The 23,627-nt window shown below is 40.3% G+C and overlaps 2 protein-coding genes across 18 annotated transcripts in view; one reads left to right on the top strand and one right to left on the bottom strand.

Moving 5' to 3' along the window:
- The window catches only part of Ate1 (arginyltransferase 1), a 142,943-nt gene extending 134,641 nt beyond the window's left edge, over positions 1-8,302 (bottom strand). For 10 of the 17 annotated variants that reach the window (XR_012449602.1, XM_020171758.2, XM_074078170.1 and 7 more), the window contains exons 1-4: positions 7,260-7,433; positions 5,576-5,639; positions 3,486-3,548; positions 1,053-1,156 (exon numbers count right to left, since the gene is read on the bottom strand). Coding sequence is in view for 16 of the 17 variants with exons in the window: in XM_020171758.2 (XP_020027347.1) it covers positions 1,053-1,156; positions 3,486-3,548; positions 5,576-5,639; positions 7,260-7,365 (337 nt within the window). In the remaining variant the exon portion in view is untranslated. Of the gene's footprint in view, positions 1-1,052; positions 1,157-2,632; positions 3,380-3,485; positions 3,549-5,575; positions 5,640-7,259; positions 7,434-7,823; positions 7,972-8,218 lie in introns of those variants that run through there. The other 7 variants (XM_020171759.2, XM_020171765.2, XM_020171764.2 and 4 more) reach the window with 4 other exon arrangements.
- On the top strand, positions 7,907-23,119 carry LOC141424720 (uncharacterized). Its single transcript, XM_074077989.1, has 4 exons — positions 7,907-8,210; positions 8,394-8,430; positions 20,051-20,126; positions 22,022-23,119. The coding sequence occupies exons 1-4, from the start codon at positions 7,907-7,909 to the stop codon at positions 22,808-22,810; spliced, it is 1,206 nt and encodes a 401-aa protein (XP_073934090.1). The 3' UTR covers positions 22,811-23,119.
- Positions 23,120-23,627: the final 508 nt, after the last annotated feature.

The raw sequence follows: 23,627 nt of genomic DNA, 5'->3' as shown, positions 1-23,627 counted from the left end.
ACCAAAAACTTGTATATTGACTAGCAAACAAAATCAATTTATGATTTTAAGATTATGTACAGATAATATTAATCAGAGCCACACCAAAATTCTGGTTAGTTCCAATGCTCCAAAAGACACTGACTAAATCTTCTGACCTCTTTGTTGCCCCCAGCTCTGTCAACTCTTCTCCAAGTTGTCCTGAATGCCAGTCCATTCCAGGCTGTGCATGGAGGCAAAGAACTTTCCTACCTGCTCTTCCATTGCTCACAGAAGTCACCGGGACACTGTAAGTATTCAAACCTCACTTGTAGAATGAATTAATGAGTTATAAGGCCAGAGCAAAAGGCTCCTCAGTTTGGCTGTTTCCATGAGAAAGAGCCCTGAGAATGGCTGGCATTCCTAATTCTTACGCTTACGTGTGAAGCACTGCTTATGGGAAAGCTTAAAGATAAGTTTAAAAAGAGAAAAGTCAGTAAAAAGAAGTCTGAAAAAGCAAGGTATCTGTAACCAGAGTTAATTAAATGCTACTAATTATATTTTAGGAAAGTCACTCATAATTCAAAATTTATCAGACAACTAAGAAACATAATTTCAGACAATGCAATTTACTGAAGTAAAGTATATGCAAACACAGAAAACCTGACCCTAACTCAGCATTCATAGTGACTGCTCAATCTTGTCCACACTGCATCCAAGCATCTGTCTTTCCAGAGACCCATTTTCTATTTACTTCATAAGGACATTACTAGAGTTGAGGAAGATTTGTTAAAGCACTTGGAAAAATGAGAACTGCAATAAACCCCAAGAAATCATAACATCTTTAAAATTATGTTGTATCTTCTTTCCAAGTTAAGACTCTCCTGCACATATTCCCTATATCCTCGATTTGGGGAGCCAGGGGACTGTGGCAGCAATAACAGCAGTGTCAATAGTAGTTGCTGTCATCTGTCCTAATTACAGGATGGTAGTGACCCCAATTCCCCAACCTCACTTGAGATGTGTGAAAGTGGGAACCCTGGAAAGAAATGTCAATTTAAAGAAAATACTTTTTAGACCTGGTCTCATCTTACCCCCACAATTTCCTTTTGAAATCTCCCCTTTTGCCAGGAATTTCAACATTTTTTTCAAAACTTTCTTGTGAGATTTTGATGGCTGAAACTGTAAAGGTCGGCACCTAGGAAAGAAAACAAATATTTTTAAAGTGAACTAAAGCTTTAAATAAAATAAGTTCTGGATAGTATCTAGGACATTGAGGCAAATCTCATGCTTGGGATTTCTGATTAAAGATGGCTTTTAATGCAGTCCCTCACCTCACTCCAAATCTCACTAAAACTAAAGTTAAGGGATTTAAAAAGAAATAAAGAAAATAAAAATACATAAGCCATAGGAAAAAGACAAGGGAAGACATGCTAGAAGTTGAAAAGCAGATGTACAAGTAATAACTAACTTACCTCACCAAAGAAAGTTGAATCCTAGGCCAACAATGGAAAAAGCCAAAAAGATACAATTTCTCTATTATTACCCCTAAAATTCTTAGAGGCTGATGTTACCTGGTACTCTGAAAATATAAGTGAAGGTGGGTCTAAAAACACAGGTAATATCTGTCTCCAAGACAGTCAGATGTAAGATCCCAACCCTACTCTGCATAGTTGACTCCCAACACCTGGCCTCAGGAAAGAGCAAAAGATAGGGCCTTTGACATGGCAAATGCATTGCACTGAAAACAGGAAGAAGCTTAAATGAAGTCTACATACTGAATGCTCAGCCATGACACCAGCACACTACACTTTCTCTCCAAAATGTGGCCAGACTTAAAACTGTTAACATCACGGATTCCTTAACAGAATACCCGGCCAGATTATTCTGCCCAAAGCCTACAGAAAATAAGACCCACTTGACTGCACAGCAGGACAATAAAAATGTGGAATCACTAAACACCTGAGGAGAGCCCCTGCTATACACAGGTGCCAAACAAACTGAATTTCTTCAGCTTTGAAGGATGCAGATTATACAGGAAGAGGAGACCTTTAAAAAAATTTTTTTTTACATTTTTTTAAATTCTTCACAGAAATCTCATTTCTCTAAAACTATTACAGCCATTCAAAAAAACAGGCTGCCTCCTAAAAGAGGCCAAGAAGTAAAGACCAACAGAGGAAATAAAAAATTATGTAGGTTAGAAAATAAAGGAAATTTCCCAGAAAATTCAATAAAGAGATGGAAAGCTGAAAAGGAAAAATTACAGGACCAGTCTAAAAGGTCCAATATCTGAATAAAGGCATTATAGGAAAAGAAAAGAAAGAAAATCAGCAATATACTTCAAAAACATTTTCCCAAACTAAAGGATAAAATGGGAGGAGCTTCCAAACAAGAAGGACCCCTTATCACATGTGATGGATGGAAAGATACATAACCAAATTATGAAATATCAAAACACTGAGGACAAAAAACATCCAAAGGGCACATTTTTAGACAAAGGAACAAGGAACAGAATGCCACCTGACTTCTAAACAACAGTAAGATAACAGAGCAAAGTCTTCAAAATTCTGAAGAAAACTTACTTTCAAATTACACTTCTATACCTAAACTCTAAATTATGTTTCAGCAGTTAACACATTTTCAGACATACAACAATCTCAAAAAATGTACTTACCATGCATTTTTTTCTCAGGAAGCTAATAGGAGATGTGCGTCCCTAAAACAAAGGAATAACCCAAGAAAGAAGACAGAAGACACAGGACACAGACATCCAACTTGAGAGACAAAGACAATTCCCAAAATGATAATAAAGAGAGAACACAGGACAACAGTGATGTGTCAGGTGTGTAGGGCAAACTGTCCAGATCAGAGCAGGTAAGAAGACTCCATCCATGAGTTTCAGGAAGAAGATAAAAGTGATGGAGTACTTAACACATGTATACATGCTAGGAGAAAACTCAACAACTGAGAGAGGGTTTCAAAATAAACTGGGGATAGATACACAAAAGATGAAGCAAACAAAAAGGACTATTATTAACTCCAGCAAAAGCAAACACTTGCCCAAGGAAAGTAACCATATAATACCACATGGCTGAGATGTGAAGCACAGTCACTCTGGTTAATGATGGGAATACATCCATCCAAAATCATAATACTTCTAAGATGGGTAGTTGAGGATGAGGACAAAAAAAAGAGCCTGAATGTGGCAGCAGAACAGGAATAGAAGAAAACTAAATCCTAGTTTTTCATTGGGAGAAGCCCAGGGATAAAGATAGGTGAAAAACCACAGGAATCAAAAGCTTTGAAGGTGACTGCGACTGGAAAATAGAAAAGGAAAAGAGCGTTCTGGGACTGCTACTTATCAGCATACGAATACAGCACCAGTATGTAGAAAAAAACAATTCGTGTTCTTTTGCTTCTAACGCCTAATTAAAATAGAAATTAACATTTGTAAGTGTAAGGTTCACTTTAAAATTATACACAATCCTCATATTACAGATCCTCTTTGAATTAACTGAAAGCCTTACCTTATTGTGTATTGAGGACAGCATGTTTGATTCATGACAGGCTTGTACACATATTTTCCACTTCTAAAATTATAAAAATAGTTCGTTAATTTTTTTACACACTTTTCACATATTCCAAAATAGATCAGTAGAGAAGAACTAAACTAAGGGTAAAAACCTAATCAATAGTGTAAAAACACATTTAGGTTTAACTGTTCTTTATAACCTCAATAAACTGGCAAGCTAGGACCACTCCTAGCCTTTTCTTTCCTAAACCTTGACATATATCACTGCAAACTCAATCCTCTCAATTACCTTTTCACCAGCATCTGCAACCCCTTCATAGCCTCACCAGCCAACAATACGCCAATACCATGGAGTCAGTTAAAAAAAAAAAAAAATTGCCAGTGACGCTGTGGATGCTGTTGTGGGAATATCCACGTGTGCTAGCACAAAGTACCACAGACTAGCCTGATTCTTTCTAGGCAGTCTTGATCTCAGTTCTCAAGCCAGAAACCTAAGAGTCATTTTAGACCACTTCCTCTAATTAGACTCTATTTCTTATCAGCAAGATTTCCACACGTAAAATGTATCTTACATTTTTCTCCCCCCTTCTACCATCATTGTCACTCAAACATCAGTCCTCATCATTTCATATCATGGATAGACCAATAATCTCTGGAACTCTGTCCTCCTAACTCCAGGATACCCCCTCATATATCTCTCTGCCATCTAAACCATACTTTCCAAAACAAATTACGTCATGCTTCTCTCTTTTATAAAATCCTTCAATGGCTACATTTTACCTTTAAAAAAAAAGTCCCTTATCATGGCACATAAAGTCCTCAACACCTGGCCTATACCTACACCTTGAGCCTCACTATTAAATTTAAGAACCTTGTTAACAGTTTAGAGTGGTACACTCCACCCCGTATGTTTTGGAGAATACTGGCATAAAAGTACTTAATACTGCTCATATTTACATAAAAAAGATTTCTTAAGGGTTACATAATAGTTGTGTTTATAAAAATAACTACCCAAAAAAGGCAATGCCTGGACCTTAATGGAATTGATAAACCAACTGCTTAAAAAAAAAAAAAAAAAGATTTTTGAGATAATCCAGAAAACGCTCACCAAAGCTACGTAACAGGAAACATCAAAGAATTATTATAGATTTCATAATGTATGATAAAGATGATTATGGACACATTAAAAAAGAAACAAGAGAGCTGAGACGTAGTGATAGAGCACTTCCTAGCAGGTTTAATCCCCAGCACCACTTAAAAAAGAAGGTAAAAAGATTCCTTCACTCTTAGAGATACATACTTATTGCAAGTTTATCAATATGCTATCTGTAATAATAATTTACAGATGTAATTTGTTGTAAAGCGCTTTGGAAGTGGAGATGAGGGAAGGCAAGGAGAATCAATGAGACAAGATGGGCAGAATTTTACTAACTGCTGAAGATTAGTGATTGGCTCTAAGATTGATTATAAAGTATTCTCTACTTCTGCATATATTTTAGTCTTCCTAATAAATTTTTAAGAGAAAAAAATCACTATGTAAAAGAACATAATAAACATTTTCTCTTCTCAATCTCTCTTTTTTTGAAACAGGGTCTCCCTATTATAGCCCAGGCTAGCCTTGAACTTTTGATCTTCCTTATTCAGGACCTTCCTTCCTGAATGCTGGACTTACAAGTATGTCCTATTATACCTGGAAAGAATATTATAAACATTTTCTTCAACCTCTTTGCAACACAAGAAAGTATTTTAAAAGCAAACCTAATTTTCCAATTATAAGAAGAAGCTGATGTGCTGGGCACCAGTGTCTAATGTCTATAATCCTAGCTATTCAGGAGGCTGAGATCAGGAGGCCTATCTAAGGGAAAAAGCAAGACCTTATCTTAAAAAAACCCAATACAGAAAGGGCTGGCAGAGTGCTCACGTAGTAGAGCACCTGCCTACTAAGCAAAAGGCCCTGAGTTCAAACTCCAGTACTGCCAAAAAAAGAACCCGAGCCCTAGCATGTATGAGGCCTTGGGTTTTATCACCAGCACTGCGAAAAATAAAACAAGAAACCGACCAACAGCAGAAAGTGTCTAGGTTTACCTTCGCCATCCTCGATCTATAAGATCCTGATAATCCTGGACTGTCATGGAATGCGCCCACATTCCTAAAAAAAATAAGTGCTATTGTTAATTATAGCAAGTTGAGTTTTCTTCTTTGTTAACTTCAAAGTGCTGTTTTTAGAAAAATGAATAGGCTATATTCTAAAACATTCACATGGGAGAAATGAAAATTTTATATTCACACTTGCTACATTGACACAGTATTCAACACAAATGAAAACTAAAATATATTTAAATAAAAATTCAAATACCTCAAAGTGATTACATTTGATCAAGGATTAGTCAATAGTCCTTATGACATCAGAAATCTAGATCCTCACTGCAATTGGACTGCATCACACCTTCAAACTTTAATAACTGATCTACTAAACTGATCTCTTTGGGAGAACTAGAAAGCAACTTTTTTGGGGTCATACCTACACAATCGATGGGTGCCATATAGTAAAGATTATGAAAATTAAAATGGAAATGACAGAAATTTATCCTTACTTCTCTAGATGAAAAGATTGAAGGCAGGTTTCTTCAACAAAACTTATAACACACTTATTTTAGCTAATTTTCTTACTAAAATTACTGGAAAAAATTCTATTAAAATATTATTTTAATACATCTTTCTGATCATATAGCTATTAGAGTCACCATACAAAACTTCTGAAAAAGAGGAGGAAGGGCTCTATCACTCCCGGGCAACCTGTCACTACTTGACATGCGGCTCCCGGGCCCTGCTCCTCTCAGAACTGTCGCATTTGTGCCCTGTCCTCTTCTGTTTCACCCTATCCTATAAGCCTTTTCCCACTTATCTGCTCTTCATAACCGACACTTCCAATGACTGCATCACTGTCTACCCAGGACCGCTGTCCGAAAGCAGCATCCCACAAACACTTTGAAGGAAGTAAGCACATGGCCACACCATAGTCCACAAGGCCATTCCCCACTTACCGAGACGTCTAAAATGGAAAAACGCTTAATCTAAATTTACATTCCCCTGGCTATCCCGTTTCCCACGATGCCGGATTATTCTATTAAAAGAACAGATTCAACACTGCCTCTTTGCCAAAGCATGACACAGCAGGAAATACATAAAATGCGTTTTGTTTACAAACAACACATCTTCCCAAAGAGACCTAAATCACGATGGAACAACAAAACTATGGGCTCAAGCTGTGGTCGGCCGGCGAGGTGGGCGTAGGAATGACAGCGTGAGAATCTAATTTAAAACAAAACAAAACAAATGCGGACAACAGGGTCCCCTGGCTGGCCACGACGAGGGCCACCAGTTTATGATGTCCCCTTCCAGACACACCCCATCCACTTCCGATGGTGCGCAGGTGCGCTCACGCCCCCCACTCACAGCCGCACACCCCGACCGTCCTGCACCCCGAGTGGCGCACGCACTCCCGGGGACGCAAGCCGGCGACTCCCGACTCCACGCACGGCGATCCCCAAAACCTTCGTTAGGGACCCGCGTGTCCCAGTGACGGCATCCGCCTGCAGACCCGAGCGCTCTTCCCGAAGACAGGCACCGAGGAGCTTCCCTCCGAGTCAGACGCGAGTCCGCCTCGACCCTGTCGGCCACGGCCCTCCCGAGGGCGTCCCCGAGGCTCGGGGCTGGACAGGGGGCCACGGCGCCCGGCTTCCCACGCCCGCCGGCCCGGCTCGCTCACCATGGGAGCGACTGCCCGACTCGTTCTTGCAATAGCCACAGCGGTAGAAGTCCTCGCCCTCGAAATACTCAACGATGCTGGGCGAAAGCGCGTTCCACGAAGCCATGGCCTCAGCCCGGCGAGCGCTCCACCGCCCGGCCCAACGCCGCCGCCAACGCCGCCGCCGCCGCCGCCGCCGCCGCCGCCGCCGCCGCCCCACAATGCAGCGCGCCTGCGCCCGGGCGCCTCCGAAGCTCGCGCGAAGCCACTCGGGCTCCCGCTGGCCCAGCCTGGTAGGGAGCCTCTCGCAGCTGACGCCGCCCGCGCCATCTTGACCGAGGGCGGCTTTCCGCTATTTCCGTTCCTTCTCTGCGAGGGGCTGCCATCATCCGTGAGAGTGAGGCTGCCAGACGGAGGGGAAGGGAGGGGAAACTGGCGGGGAAGAGACGAGTGGGGAAGTGAAGCAGGAATGGGCTGCGGAGCCGCTTTCTCCCCCTCCCGCCCCCCGCAACTCGCAAAGGGCCGTCCGGGGCGCAGCGGGCGCCTGCCACGGATGGGCGACAGTCCCGACGACCGGACACTCACCGCACGATGCCTTGCCCTCCCTGGAGTCGCAGTAGCCGCAGTGGTAGCCGCCCTTGAGCCCCTTGTACTCCACCACCGAGGCCATGGCTGCCGCGAGGCCTTGCGGGCCGGCCACGCCTCTCGGCGCCCGGGGTTGGCCTCGGCGGCCCGCGGCGGGAGGGCTGGGGAGCGAGGCCGGCGCGGGGCGCGGCCCGGGGAGCCAGCGTGGGTGGGCGTCGTGCCCCCAGGCCGGTTCGCCCAGCCCTCTGCACGTTGCCACACCGCGGGGCGTCTGCCCGTTTCACAGATGTGCAAACGGAGGCTCCCAGGCTGTGGTTCTCCCAGACATTTCCTCCTGGTCCCAGGTCGAAAGTTATCCCCCTAAGCCTGCTCCTGACCATTCTGGAGGTAACTACCTGTGTTGGAAATGCCCTTCCCAGCTAACCGGGAGTCGCTCAGCCAGGCAAACTTTGACTTGTGCAGAAGGGTGCAGGCTAGACCCTAGTCCAATAGGCAGAACCACTGAATGGGGAGTCAGTTCGGTTTTCATCTCTTTGCCTCTTACCCTGATGAACTGGTTTGGGTTCACAGTTTTTGCCATTGGTTACTTAGAAAAGGGGGCACGTGGGTAAAAAGGACTCTTGAAGCAGGGAGAGCAAGAAAATTCTTTTGGGCAATATTCATCTTTAAGCAGCTGTTTGAGATTAGGACATCTGGGGACAAACAGCTCATTGACCAAGAACCTTGCAAGGTCAAGCAACGTTTCACAAAGCACGTAGGCAGCAATTTTGGAGAGGTTGGCTGGCTTCTACACGACGATAATTAGACACTAACTTCCTTTGACAGAAAAGACATGAATTTAGTTAATTCTGGCAATTCCACCCTTTGATTTACAGTTTTTTTTAATTTAGCTAGTATTAAGTGACTTTTGGTTAAGTCACTTAACCAAAAGTTGCCCTTAGCCATATCAGACTGGACATTCCAAGAGGGCCTCATTAGTCCATCCTGTTCTGGAGGCTTTTTACTTGTATTTTATGACTACTCATTATTTTGGTGAGACCCCTTTTTGTTTATTTTGGGAGAGTTTGTTGTGCCTCAGCTTCTGCGTGCGAAGCTGGTTTTTCATGTCTTTTTAACCGTTTTCTTTTTAAGTCTGTCCTTTTGTCCCCTTTACCTAAAACAAAGTTACTTTTGTCATTTGTCCCTTTACATTTATATCCCCAGGGACATTTTTGTCATTTTATTTTGTCTTATATTTTTCTCCTTATATTCTCCCCCTCCAGAGGTAACCCTGACTTCTGTCAGGAAAGGGAGCATTGACTCAAAGGGTCCCTCAACAGTCAGTCAGTGTCTCTTCTGGGATATCAAGAGGATCTGTCAAGGAGTCCATGGTATCAGGAAGATATCTCTGGTGTGTGTGGCTTTGTCTCCATCACCATCTGGAGCTTGATTGTCTCCAACCCTGAAGAAACAAACTAGACAAGCAGATTAAAAGACCAGGGGCTAAGTAGAGGGAGGAACCAGGTTAGAAACAGTAGTCAAGAATTAAATTTTTTTTTCTCATACTTGTGGCAGGAGGTGTTGGCTGTAGTACGCTTTTTTTTTTTTTTTTTAATGTTTGAACCTGCCATTTTTCTTGTCTGCAGAATTACCATGGCAACGATACATTATCAGTAGTTACTTTGTCTCATGACAGTTTAAATGAGGGGCCTATATATGTCCAACAAAAAAAAAAACCATTGTTTAAAAAAATTTAAAACAACATCTTTTTCAAAGGACATATCTAGAGCCAGTAAAAATAGTCAATTTGTCTCTATTTTAGAAGACCCTAACTAGAAATATGAGTTTGTGCTTGGAAGGGTTTTGATGCCAGATAGCCACACATGCATAAGAACCATTTCCTCAATTCTCTCAACTGGTTATTTTGAGAGGTCTGGCACCAGTAACTCTATTTGAACTTTGACAGCATTCCCCCCTTGTCTCTGAGTAGTCTCCTTTGAAGATTCCTTCTACCCCAGTACAAACCAGGCCTGACCCTGCTTAGCTTACGAGATCAGATGAGATTGGGCCATTCAGGGTGTTAGGGTATAGACTAAAGATCTTTCTCAATTTGTTATTTTTGTCCCTCATTATGAGGATTTGTTTTCCTAGATTTTTTTTGTTTTTGGTCCCATGTGGAAGTAACAAGCAGATCAGGTGAGAGTCAGTGCCAACTAGACCCTTTTGGCCAAATTTAAGCAACAAAGAGGCTTACAAGGAGTAACTCTTAGGCACTGTGCTTCTAGACAAGGACAATATAAAAATCCAACAAAAGCAGAAATCCAAAAAGCTAACCTGGTTGACACATAAGTACTCATTAGAGTCATTTTTTATGGACTTGATTGTAAATGCCCCAGAAGTATCAGAACCGTAATGACAAAAACTTAAAAGAGCCATGGTTAAAATTCTGAGGAACAGTTTAGCAACTAACAGAACAGTATATCAGTACCATTAACTTCTTGTCACAGTGTTCATATAAACTTTGTATTTTAAAAGGCTTGATATACTTGGAAAACACAAATGATTGATAGATAAATAGATAGATATAGATAGAAGCCAGCAACAGCATCACAATTCTATAGAGGTTTTATATATATATGTATATATATATATATATATATGTATATATATATATATATGTATATATATATATATATATATATATATATATGTATATATATATATATATGTATATATATATATATATATATATATATACACACACATATATACATATATATGTATGTATATAATTTAGTTATTACTCTTGAAGTACAACCTTAGATTTTTCCCATCAGTTGGAGAGGGGGACAGTGTTAATGACCCCAGATAGCCCAGTCACAGACACATACAAGTAATGACTGCATTAGAATCACCCAAGACAACAGTTGTTCAACATAATTATGAGGTCATCTAGAAGATTTTACATAAACCAACTCTTCAGTGAACTTTTTCTTAAGTTGTGGCTCAGTTACCTTAGTAGCCAAAACCCTGACAAAACAGAAAACACAGATAAATATTATGGGGACTAAGTGTGAAGTTAGGAAACCTAATGGCCAAGAATCAGGGCTCAGATGTTGATAAGGGATCACATCCCAGGTTGTTGACATTAACAGATGGCTCATGACATACAGCAGGATCTCACCAACCTGTGTTAAATGGAGCCCCCCTAAAATAACAGGCCCAATCTGCCCATCCCAGGACAAAAATTCCTTCTGCCTGCCATGTGGAAGGAAGGAGTAGGACTAATACGTCTCTGTTGACTCCAATAAAAACTGGAGGTCTTAACCTCCAGTGTAGTGCTCATTTTTTAGTTTTCCCTTTATCCTATTTGGAGGGTGCACTTTGGCTTTTTTTTTTTTTTGTAAATGTTACCAAGAACAAAACAATATTTTTAAGACAGACTTGTTATGAGCTTAGAGAATTAAGTTTTACTTTAACATCAGTATATTAAATTTTGACCTTACAAAACCTTTAATGTAACTCTTAGATTTTAGTCAAAATCTAAGTCACTTACATAAACATTTGTAAGCTCCATCTTTTTATGACAACTTACTCTGTACCTTTATGGCAACTTACTCTATAACCCCTGGGGGAGATTGTCTTTATCCTTTCTTTTGTTATTTTGAGTCAATTTTGAGGACAAACCTTTCTTTATATAAGCCTTTTTTTTTTACTTTGAAGTATTTTTAACCTCTTATTTTTAAAAAACCATATCTTTAATACCTTTTATATTTTTTGTTACTTGTTGAAAACACATAAAACCTTTTAACTTACAGCCTTATATTTGTATGGAAAAACCAGAAAGAAAGTAACCTTAAAATTATTTTTTGTATAAAAACAATTTATAGAAAGCCCGTTTGTTAATAGATCCATGTATTATAAGAGAGAATTAAATCCCAGATTTTATTTACAATAGAATGAAATAGGCTAAGGTCATTTTTTTAACTACCCAAATTCCAAGATTCCTGCTGCAGGCTGTGTGGACCCCTTTTCTTTATTCTCCTCTGGTCTGAGCTGGAGTGTTAACCCCTGAATGCCTGCATCCTAGTGAGACCTGATTGAAATAAGTTTGAAAACTTGTTTTCTTAAAAGTAACAGTAGAACAGAGTGAAAGTAACAATTTTTTTTCATTGACTCTACAATAAGAACCCATCCTCAAGATGTTTACATTCGTATGTAAAAAGCTTAAGCAGTTTATAACAGAGACACCCTGTTAAACAGTCTTTAACACAAACACCCTGTATTTTTTGTTACCTTGAATATCACGTTAATGTTATAATGAACCATTTTGAAGATGAACCATTTTGAAGATGCTTACAACACGCACGTGCATGCATCTTTAAGCATGCCAGAAAAAAACTCAATTTAAGTGCGCATAAGATGAGCTGGAATCCCAGGAGCAAATTAAATTTTGCTCAATGCTGTAAACAAATTGACACACAAAAAAATTAGAGTGCACTCTCGGCAAAAACCTTTTTAAACCATATTCAGAGGGCTATCAGTGGAATGGTGGATGATGCATCTATTCTCTTGTGATTCTCCCTCTTTGGAACTGAATTTTTGTTACCCATCCCTTAACATTGGTTGTGTCTGTTTCCCTGGGAAAAGCTCAGTCCCCCAGTACTGGAGATTTTTTGTATTTTACCCAAAGTGCTTTTTTTTCGTCCAAAGTTAGCACTTGTTTTGTGTCTGAGACAAGTCCCAGTCATACCCACACAGCTTCCAGGATGTCCAGGCCACCAAGGAAATATCCTCACCTTGGTCTGTGCAAAGTTGCCCTGGCCACTGAAGTGCTTTTTATAAGGGTTCCTTCCCCACGTTGCTGAGTGTCTCTCAACCTTGGGTCCAGTGTTGGCCCAGGGATGGCAGATCTCCCCTCTCTGAGGCTACAGCAACTAGGCAGCAGGTCGTGTCTCCTCTGAGAAAGAGGTCCCTGTGATCCCTGTGGCAACAAAATTTGCCCCATGTTGGGTGCCAAATTTTTAGGAATGTGATCAAAGAAATACTTGGGAGTTGCTCAGCAAGGCAAAAAGAAAAGTTTTACTTCTGCAAATGGGTGCAGTCACAGACCATAGTCTGATGGGCAGAACACACTGAGTGAGGAGTCAGTTCAGTTTTTATGTCTTTGCCCCTCACCCTGATGGACTAGTTTGGGTTCACAATCTTTGCACATGGGGTAAGGGGGACCTTGAAGCAGGGAGAACAAGAAAATTATTTCGGGCAATATTCATGTTTAAGTAGCAGTTTGAGGTTAGGACATCTGGCAATAAACAGCTCTGTTTGACCTCAAGAACCTTGCAAGGTCAAGCAACATTTCACAAAACATGTAGGCAGCAATTTGGGGAGGTTGGCTGGCTTCTACACAGTGATAGTTATACAGTAACTTCTTTGACAAAAAAGACCTGGCTTTAGTTGATTCTCACACCTAGAGCTGCTTCCAGACAGGTAGAGAATCATAAACAGGACTCTACAGTGGATCAAGAATTGAAGAACACGGGTCTTATTTTTATTTATTTATTTATGTGTTTTTGGCTGAGACGAGTTTGAACTCAGGGCTTTGCGTTTGCAAAGCAGGTGCTCTGTAGCTTGAGGCACACTTCTAGTCCATTATGTTCTGGTTATTCTGGAGATGGGGTTCTTACAAACTATTTGCCAGGGCTGGCCTCAAACTGAGAGCCTCCAGATCTCAGCCTCCAAAGAAGCTAGGATTACAGGGTGCAGAGCACCCAGCTAAGAATACCATTTTTAAAGGAAGCAGCTACCAGCTAGAGCTGTTTGTCTGGTTGTAAGAAAAATGATCTTTTCTATCAAAGCATTTGTTACCCTCTTAAATTACTTAGAAATTCTTCAGGTCGCCATCTTGGGTGACTTGCTATTTCTTCCAGATTCCTGTACGACTCCATTGCCCGCCAACTGTATCCCCTAATCCATCCCCCAAGCCTTTTAGCCAATCAAGGGAGATTGTGAACCTTTGACCTGGATAAATCCCAGGTGAGGGGCAGGTATGACTGTATCATGGATATAGGAGGAGCCACTGTCAGCCATTTTGTGCTTGTGTGTTGCTTAGCGGGAGTGAGCGCACGCTTGCACCCTCTTGATCAAGAGAAATTGCCTTGTCAAGATTTTCTGTCTCTTGTGTGTTTTTGGCACCAGAGCGTCTTTAATTCCAACAAGGTATGGTATAAACTTGGTGCCACATACCTTATAACTTTTAAAGAGAAGCTAGAGATGTACATTTTTTATGTGTAAATAAAATATTACTTCAAAAAAATTTTTTTTAATTCTACAGGCCAAACAAAACATTTATATAGGTCAAATTCAGCTCATGGGCATCCAGTCTGCAATCGCTATTTTAAAGAGGATATCTGAGGGATTAAAGAGTCAGGGCAAAGTATAGAAATGAGTGTGGAACACCAGCAGGCTAATATTCCTTAGTCTTTTCTCTATATGCACAGATAGTTTAAGCCTATCTGGTCTCATAGTTTTCCCAGTCTACAATAAAGCTGGAGTTTTTGTTTTGTTTTTGCTTGCTTGTTTTACACAGGCACTCTGCCACTTGAGCCATACTCCCAGTCCTTTTTCCTTTTTAGCTTTTTCAGATAGGGTCTCGGAAACTGCCTGGGCTGGCCTGCAACCATGATCCTCCTGTCTCTGCCTTCCAACTATACTTGGGGATACAGGCCTGTACCACCATGCCTGACCTAAACTGATTTTTTTGCAGTGTTTTTAAAAAGTGAAATCATGAAACAAAAACAAAAGTAAACTTTTTTTTTTTTTAAGCTGGTCTTGTTCTGTAACCTGGGTTGGCCTAGTCCTTCCTCTTGCTTTGGCCTCCAAAGTGCTGGAATCATGCCGGTACAGGTGTTTACCATCACACCTGTCTAGAAGTAAACCCCTTCCTGCCTGGCTCTTTCTGCTTCCTAGCTGCTATGAGGTTGGCAGCTCTGTTCTACCACGGCTTTTGCCATGACATATTGCCTTCCCACAGGTCCAGTAGACATGGAGTGGAACCTCTAAAAGTATGAAACAAAATAAAGCTTTCCTCCTTTAAACTGTTTCTCTCAGGTATTTCTCAGCAATGAAAAGCTAACTTACAGAAGTCCCAAATGGATTCTCTAGAAAGTTCTTTCAAAGATTCAAGGAAGAAATTATACCAAGTCTCTACAGACTCTTCCAGAAAATAGAAGCAGATGGAATACTTTCTAACTCATTCTATGGAGCCAGCATTATCCTAATACCAAAACCAAGAACATAGGACATTACAAGGAAAATTACAGAGCAATATCTCTCATGAGCATAGTTGCAAAAATCCTCAACAAAATGCTAGCAAATTAAATCTAACATGTAAAAAAAGAATTACACACCATCACCATTAGGATTTATTTCAGTATGCCAGGCTGGCTCAATGTTAGAAAAGCAATTAATAAATCCATCATATCAATAGGAAAAAAAGAAAAAAATCATATTATATTAATAGATACAGAATTTGATAAAATCAACAGTAATGATGAAACTTGGCAAACTAGGAACAAAGGGGAGTTCCTCAGTTTGATAAAAAATATCTGCAAAACAACTACAAAAAGTTAAACTATAGCTAGCATCATACTTACTCAATGGTGAGAAACTAGCAAGGCAAGGATGTCCCCATTCCTAGTCAATATCACATTGGAAGTTGTAGTTAAATGTAGTAAGAAAATACAATACAGGAGATATAGACTATGAAGGAAGAAAACTTTATTCTCAAATATGATTGTGGAAAATTGCCAAAAGTCAACAAAAATAAAATATTCCTAGAACTAATAGCCAATTATTAAAAAAAAGATTGTGGGATTCAAGATTAATGTACAAAAGCCAATCACTTTCCTACATATTTGAAATGAGCAATGAAAATGTGAAATTAAAAACAATACCATTTACATTCGCACCAGAAATAGAAAGTATAAGTCTGACAAAATATGTACAAGATTTACTATGGAGAACTATAAACCTCGAATGAAAAACATCAAGGTGATCTTAATAAATGAATGACCCATGTTCACTGAAAGAAGATGAATATTGTCAGGATGGCAGTTCTTTTCCCCTTGACCTTTAGAGTCAGTAAAATCCCAGTCAAAGTCACAGAAGTTATTTTATGGTCATCAACAAACTGATTGAAGAGCTTATAATGGAAAGCCATAAAGCCCAGAATAATAAAAACAATACTAAAGAGAAGAAAGTTAAGAGAACTAACTTCAAGACTTATCATTAATCAAGACACTGTAATAGCATTTATGAAAGAACAGGTAAATAGATCAGTAGAACTGAATAAAGAGCGCAGAAATAGGTGCATACAAATCATCCCAACAGATGTTACTCTGATTATATTGTGATTATATATCATGAAGTTCATCTTACATAAGAAGCTGTCAACAATACTTTCCATTCAGGAACCATCATCATCTTCATGAGCCAGGGCCTGTCATAACTAATTAAATGCACTTCATGATTTCTATGAAGCATTAAAAAGTAGGGAGTATGATAAAACACTTGTTCCCAGTGGTGTTTTCTTTTTATAATTATTGAAGAAAAACACAACTTAAGGCATCCTTCACTTATGTGTGAGCAAAATCTAGTCTTGCTCATATGTTTCAACCTGATTCACTACCACACAGGCTACTTCTCTAGCTTATATTCTTCCCCCCCTCTAGTTTCTCTCATCTGGAAAGAAATATTAAAACATAGTGCTTAAATAAGAACTAGTTTAAAGTCCATGTGTTTTTCTTAAGTTTTACTTTAAGCTGATTACTTGCTTAAAAGGAGGCTTATACTCAGAATTGCACATTTTTTATCAAAAAAGAAACTTCTCTTATTGTTCCCACATGAGCTTAAATAAAACACTGTTCTGCAGCACTTCACACAGTGCTGGGGTCATGGTGAACATGTGACTTGTGGTAATAGAGTGCTCTCGGGTCAGTTGTATGAAGGTTTTGGCTGAATTAATATCACATGACTGACATCTAAATGGATTGGCTTTTCATCAATTTTTAAATGGTATCATGTTTGGTTTAGAGAGCAAGTAAATACTAAAATGTAGATTGAAGTTCAATTCAGTGCTTTAGTATGAAAATACAATTTTTATGAACTGATTATTTGAAATTCATTGATTTTTAAAGCATAAAATACATGTATTTACTTATATAACATTTCTAAGTGATACTATTTGGGGGCTACAATTTCAAGCAGTTCTTTGCATACTGCACATTTCTGAGAGGGACGGATTTTATTCCTAATAAGAAACCAGGTTTTGGGTTGGAAATGTAGCTCAGTTATAGAGCACTTGCCTGACATGCTGAAGGCCCTGGGTTCCATCCCCAGCACCTCAAGAAAACAAAAAACAGATTTTAAAAACAAGACAGGTTGTAAGTAATAACCATATTGTCTTCTGTTCACATTTGTTTTTTAAGAACTTGAGACATCTCGGTAGACAAAAGAGATTACACACATGGTATGCCTGGACAAATGGAACTTACACATATGAAGAGTATTTTGAAGTGAACATGAGAAATTATTTTCACTAGTATTTCAACACTGGAATATTTTCTTCTTCCCTATCTTTACTGCCTAATTATGAGCATAAATTAAATAATGTGTGACTAAAATATATTGAACTATATTAAAACTCAAAACCTCCTTGCCAGCAGTATATGGCTGAGTGACGATGAGACCACTTGAATGGGCCAGTGGCACACTCATCCAGCCTCCACCAGCTAGAATTGTGTGCATAACGGATCTACTCCAAGACTGTCTACTGGCTCCATGGAGAATATGTATGCATAGAGAACACTCACTATGCTTAAAGAAGCTATGTCTGACGAGTGCCTGTGCCTGAGAAACGAATCTTCCGGTCTCTGTCTGGGGCACTTGAGCCAAGCTTACATGGGGGGGAAGTCCATTCCTGCCAATGGACTATGTCTTCACACACCACCTCACAGTAGTCTCCATCTGGGATAGTGATGACACACAGAAAGTTGTGACTGCTTCTGGTTGCCTTAGAAATCAACCCAAATCATCCTCAAAAAACAGTAGGTAGTTGAAAGTCTGCAAGAAGGCCAGAAACTTTAGTGGCTGGCAACCAGTACTTTGTAAAATAGAGAATGTGAGAACAGAGAATAGAGAACTGAGGAGCACAAGAATGAAGATCAAAGGTGCTGTACCTGAAACTGGCAATTGACAGGGCAGTGGCTAAAGCCAAAAACACTGAGATGAAACAGTACAAGGCTACAAGAGCAACACAAGTGGCCACAGAGGCTGTCCAGAGAAGGTCCTGTAGGGGACTACCACAGCAGCAAGGCACAGTGTGGGCCCCCCACTCAGAGCCTCCTATGGTGACAGACTCTGAGTGGTTGGGTCTGAGTGCAGAGGAACAGTAGGTATTATTTTCCTTCCACTTTGGGTATAGGCAAGAGAATGTCCACATCTGGAAACATATTCTGGAATCAAACAGGACTCACCACCTATGGAACTAACCCTGGAGTCATTCTCATAGCTCTGTTCTCTTTGTGATGAAATGAGGAATAATGAGTTCCTGGCTCATAAGGTTGTTTGGAAGATTAAGTAAAACAATCCACTTAAGCTTGTAGCAGTGCCTAGTGTAAACTCAAGAAATGTTGCTATGGAAACAACATAAGAAACTTCAAACAGTATTAGAAATGTCTTTTTTTTTTTTGTACTGGGCTTTGAATTCAGGCCTACAGTTTGAGCTAGTCCACCAGCCCTTCTTGTGTGTGTGTGATGGGTCTTTTCTTTTTTTTTTGCATTACTGTGTTTGAACTCAAGGCCTACACCTTGAGCCATTCCACCAGCCCTTTTTTGTGATGGGTTTTTTCAAGATAGGGTCTCATGAACTATTTGCCTGGCCTGGCTTCAAACCTCAATCCTTCTGATCTCTGCCTCCTAAGTAGCGAGGATTACAGATGTGAGCCACTGGTGCCCAGTGAAATATGAGTCTTATTAAGAAATGAAATCACAAATGTTGGTTTTCTACAGGTCTATTATAAAACCCTTCTCTTCTGTTGCTAAGAGAAGCTAGAGAAAACAATATTTACAACCAGGCTGCTAAACATAGAACTTATTTGCTTACTAATCAGGTTAAGAAATGAGATGTCTGGCAGGTGCCAGTGGCTCATGCCTGCAGTCCTAGCTACATGGGAGGCTGAGATTGAGAGGATCTCAGTTCTGGGCCAGTCCAGGACAAAAAAAAAAAAAAAAAATTAATGAAACCCTATCTCAGTAAGAAAAACAGAGTTGGGTGTGGCAGTGAGCCTGCCATTCCATCTATGGTGGGAAACCTAAAATAGGAATGCAGTCCAGACCAGCCTGGGCAAAAAGTGAGACCCTATTCCCAAAATAACCAGAGCAAAAAGGGATGGGGGGCATGGCTCAAGTCCTGAGTGCCTGATAGCAAGCATGAAGCCCTGAGTTCAAACTCCATTACCACCAAAAAAAAAAAAATCTCCAGGATGTGACTGCTTGATCTTAAGGCACAAATTTCCCTGCTCTATTTTTCTACATTAGATAAAATAAATTCCATTATTTAAAATGCAAATCTTTGCCAAGAATCATGAAACATGTTACAGTTACCTAACTGCTGTGAGAAGTTATTAATAACTTTACACATAGCTCCACTTAAAGTGGAACTAACAACTTGGAAAAATTTATCAAAACTAAGTTTTTTGTTCTACTAACAATAGAAAAACAATGGTTTGTGATATTTAAAATAGCAACTTAGTTTTTCCTCTCCAGTGTTAAAGTTACAACCCCAACATAATATGGTTTTTTGTTGTTGTTTTTGTGACACTGGAGTTTGAACTCAGGGCCTCACAGTTGCTAGGCAGGTACTCTTAGCTCTTACTGCTTGAGCCACACCACCAGTCCTTTTTTGTGATGGATTTTTGCCTGGGGCTGGCTTCAAACTGAGATCCTCCTGATCTCTGCCTCCTGCATAGCTAGGATTACAGGCATGAGATACTGGTGCCCTGCTGATAGAACTCTTTATGCTTTTGTTAGAATGCATTCTTTCCTTGCTCCAGCCTGTTGGCACAGAGAAATGCCTTCTGCTCCATATGGAAAGTGAGTGCCAACTCAATTCTCTAATGTAATTCATTCCAGATCATGTCTCCTGACACCTTCTGCAAATCCTAGAATAATTTCTCTTTTTGGTCTTTTAGATTGGCCTGGGCCAAAAATACTCAAGACCCTCGGATTGCAGCAGGTTCTCTTTCTCCACTAGAAAAGAAGATTAAGGTGAGAAAATATATTTTCCATGAACTTTGGTATCCACTAATGGATTGTAAAAAGGTTATCAGACATGTAAAAAGGGCCCAGGTATTCCAAGGGAAAGTGTATTGCCTGTTGTGTTTAGTTCAGCATTTGGTTTTTTGAGCACCAGTGGTGCTGGCTGGACAGTGTTGAGCAACATAAACACCATTCATGCCCTCAGAGCCTGTCTTGAGGGACACTACTATTGAACAGCTCGTTGTCACTGATTATCACAAGTGTCATGAAAGGATCGGGTTTTCTCTGAAGATATGTGGAAGGTCTGAGGAAGTGACCTGTGAGCCCAGATCTAAAGACTGTAGGGGTGAGTTCAAGTCAGGATTGTGATTTGTGTTTGGCAGCAGAAGCAGGAAAAGCACGTGAAATACTCGCATGGGAGAGAGAACACTGTTTGGAAGAACAGAAGTCAGGATGTCTGGTGCAGAGAGCAAGCTGTGAGCTGAAATACTTGTCTAGAGAGGTAATCGGGCCAGATTATAGATGCCATATTGGAATTTTGGATTCTTGCCTAAAATCAATAGGGTCCTATCCCAGGGTTTTATGCATGAAAGTGACATGCATAGATTTGCCTAATAAAAACATCATTCTGGCCACAGTGCTTGGTCTGGTGGGTATGGAGGCAGAAGGGGAGAGATGTGGATTCAGAGAATTAGTAGAGTTAACACCTTGGTGTGTGTGTGCAGGGGAGACAGCAGTGTTGAAGTAAAACATGGATATTAGGGGCATTTTGAAGTGACAGGATTGAGAAGGTAGAAACTGGAGAAAGAAATAAATGGTCACACAGACAGAAACCAAGTCTCAAGTTGAGAGGTAGGGCAAGGCTTGTCTGTCTCATTTATCCCTATTCCCTAGAGCAGTGCCTGACACATGGAAGGTCATGTTGTTGAATGAGACACCCATATCCAAGAAAGCCTAAATGTGACCATGCTCTATCTTAAATGATTATTTTCTCTATGTTTTTCTACACTGCATTTTAAAAGATAGACCAGCAAAGACAAATGGAGAAGGAGCAGCTATAAGATGGGAATAAGGATATTCAGCAGATGGCCAGGATAGTGTAAGGGGTCTAGTCACATGCCCTTAGCAATAGCCTGGAACCCAGAAGAAAGGGAAAAGTTTCAAAGAGAGTGGTTGTCTCTATTAAATACATTGAGAGCTCAAATAAGGCAGGGCCAGAAACAGGATCCCTGAAATTTCTATCTGGAGACCACTCATGTGACCTAGACGAGAACCATCTCAGAGAAGCAGTGGGGCCTGGAATCCAGCTGAAGCAAGTTGAGATATGGGCGGGATTATAGGTGGCTACTTCAGGGTATACTGTGAGGTAGCGGGGCAAAAAGAGGAGTAAAAGTCAGAGATAGATATGTATTAAGGAAGATTGTCCCTTTTCTTTTAAAGATGATATACACTGGAGCATACTTTTATGTCGATGGGAGTGATCCAGTAGATTTTAATAATGTAGGAAAGGGGATTTGATAATTACAAAATTGAAATTCTCCATGTTCAGCAAGCACAGGTGGACGAACTGGCTTTTGATAGGAAAAAAGGCAACGTTTCCACTGTAAAAGCAATCAGGCAGAGTCTAGGGCAGAGGCAAGGAGGTGGCTCTGGCAGTGGGAAGAGGAGGAATGTGCTAAGTGACTGCTTCCATTTTGTCAAGTTAGGTGAAGGCAAAGTCCCCAACTAGGAGGGGACACTGGGAGAGGGGAGTGTAGGAAGTTTGAACCACAGTCCGAGGCCCTCCTGACTGGGGCACAGTATAGGAGTGCTGGCACAGCTTAATAGCCCACTTGAGATCTGTACCATGAAGTTAGAATAAAGGACATCCAACTTAAAAAGCTCTGATTACTCCCTTTGACAAGAGTTTAGGTGGCATCCATTCTTCGGGAGTGAGAAAACTATTAACCCAAGAGTTCCAACACGAGAATGAAACACTTAACAAACTTAAGGCCGTGTCTTTTGACTTCCAGTTTGCTAAAGCAGAGGCATACTACTATCAACGATATAGAGAAATGCTGATGGAAAAAGCATTGTACCAGGAAGTGGTTCCAGAACGGGAAATTAGAATAGAGGAAGACAAGAAGTCACAAAGTAAGAATTCAGAAGGTGCTAAAAAATGGAACTATCTAGTCTCTGAGCGGGAACTGAAACATATAGAGAAACACATACACAAAGCTGCACAAGCTAGAAGCCTTAGAGACCACACATATCAATTACTCCCTCAAAGAACACCAAATAAAATACCTTTTCCCAAAATACTAACAATGGAGGATGAAAAGAATGAGTATGTCCAGAAAATACACAAAACAGAACCCAAAAAGCACAAGGTGGCATGGGCAAAGGAACAGATAAAGGGACATCAAGGCCGAATGATTCGAGGGAGAAAAATAAAAGAGCAGAGAAATGATCAAAGAGATGCTAAGAAACCCTCTAGGCATGTTCCACCTAGCCTAAAATCTCAAGTGGAAAAGGAGGAAAGGAAAGAGTTTGAAAGAGTCACAACTTATCCTATCTTCCAACCTTACCCAAAACAACGTATAGAAGTGAGTATTCTGATGGAAAAGTCAAAAGAGAATAAAATTCAAAAGCCACTCCAAAGGGAGCTCTTGTGTGTACCACCATTTTTGAGAAGCCAACTAGAAAAAAAATAAAGCTTAAATTATTTTCTTTATCATATTTCTTTCTAGACTAGCATATTTTTATAGTAATTACTGCAGTGGGCAATCACTGAGAGACTGATAAGTGGTTTAGAAGTGTGTGGAATAGAACTGAAGGACACAGATAGGAAACCATAGATGAGAGTCTGTGACACCTACTTGGACAAGATGGAAAGTCAAGAGACTGGGTAGGAATTAGGGACAGGTTAACGGTTGTGGGGAAAGAAAAGAAATTCTAAGCTTCAGTCTGAGGGAACAGTGTATTTAAAATGTGGGGAACATTTATGCAGCCATGAAGAAGAACGAAATGTTATCATTCGCTGGTAAATGGATGGAATTGGAGAACATCATTCTGAGTGAGGTTAGCCTGGCCCAAAAGACCAAAAATCGTATGTTCTCCCTCATATGTGGACATTAGATCAAGGGCAAACACAACAAGGGGATTGGACTATGAGCACATGATAAAAGCGAGAGCACACAAGGGAGGGGTGAGGATAGGTAAGACACCTAAAAAACTAGCTAGCATTTGTTGCCCTTAATGCAGAGAAACTAAAGCAGATACCTTAAAGCAACTGAGGCCAATAGGAAAAGGGGACCAGGAACTAGAGAAAAGGTTAGATCAAAAAGAATTAACCTAGAAGGTAACACCCACGTACAGGAAATCAATGTGAGTCAATGCCCTGTATAGCTATCCTTATCTCAACCAGCAAAACCCCTTGTTCCTTCCTATTATTGCTTATACTCTCTCTACAACAAAATTAGAGATAAGGGCAAAATAGTTTCTGCTGGGTACTGAGGGGGGGGAGCGGGA

Source organism: Castor canadensis, chromosome 7, assembly GCF_047511655.1.
Source record: "Castor canadensis chromosome 7, mCasCan1.hap1v2, whole genome shotgun sequence".
NCBI classification, from domain to species: Eukaryota; Metazoa; Chordata; class Mammalia; order Rodentia; family Castoridae; genus Castor; species Castor canadensis.
The sequence above is the reverse complement of the archived record's forward strand: the minus strand, read 5'-3'. Positions and strand labels throughout refer to the sequence as shown.

Bases quoted from the DNA above. Each gene is read 5' to 3' on its own strand.
- LOC141424720 (XM_074077989.1), top strand. From the start codon at position 7,907: ATGGCTGCCGCGAGGCCTTGCGGGCCGGCCACGCCTCTCGGCGCCCGG. The intron at 8,431-20,050 runs GTAAAAAGGACT...TTGGTCTTTTAG, and splicing joins TTAGAAAAGGGGGCACGTGG to ATTGGCCTGGGCCAAAAATA. The intron at 20,127-22,021 runs GTGAGAAAATAT...CCCTTTGACAAG, and splicing joins CACTAGAAAAGAAGATTAAG to AGTTTAGGTGGCATCCATTC.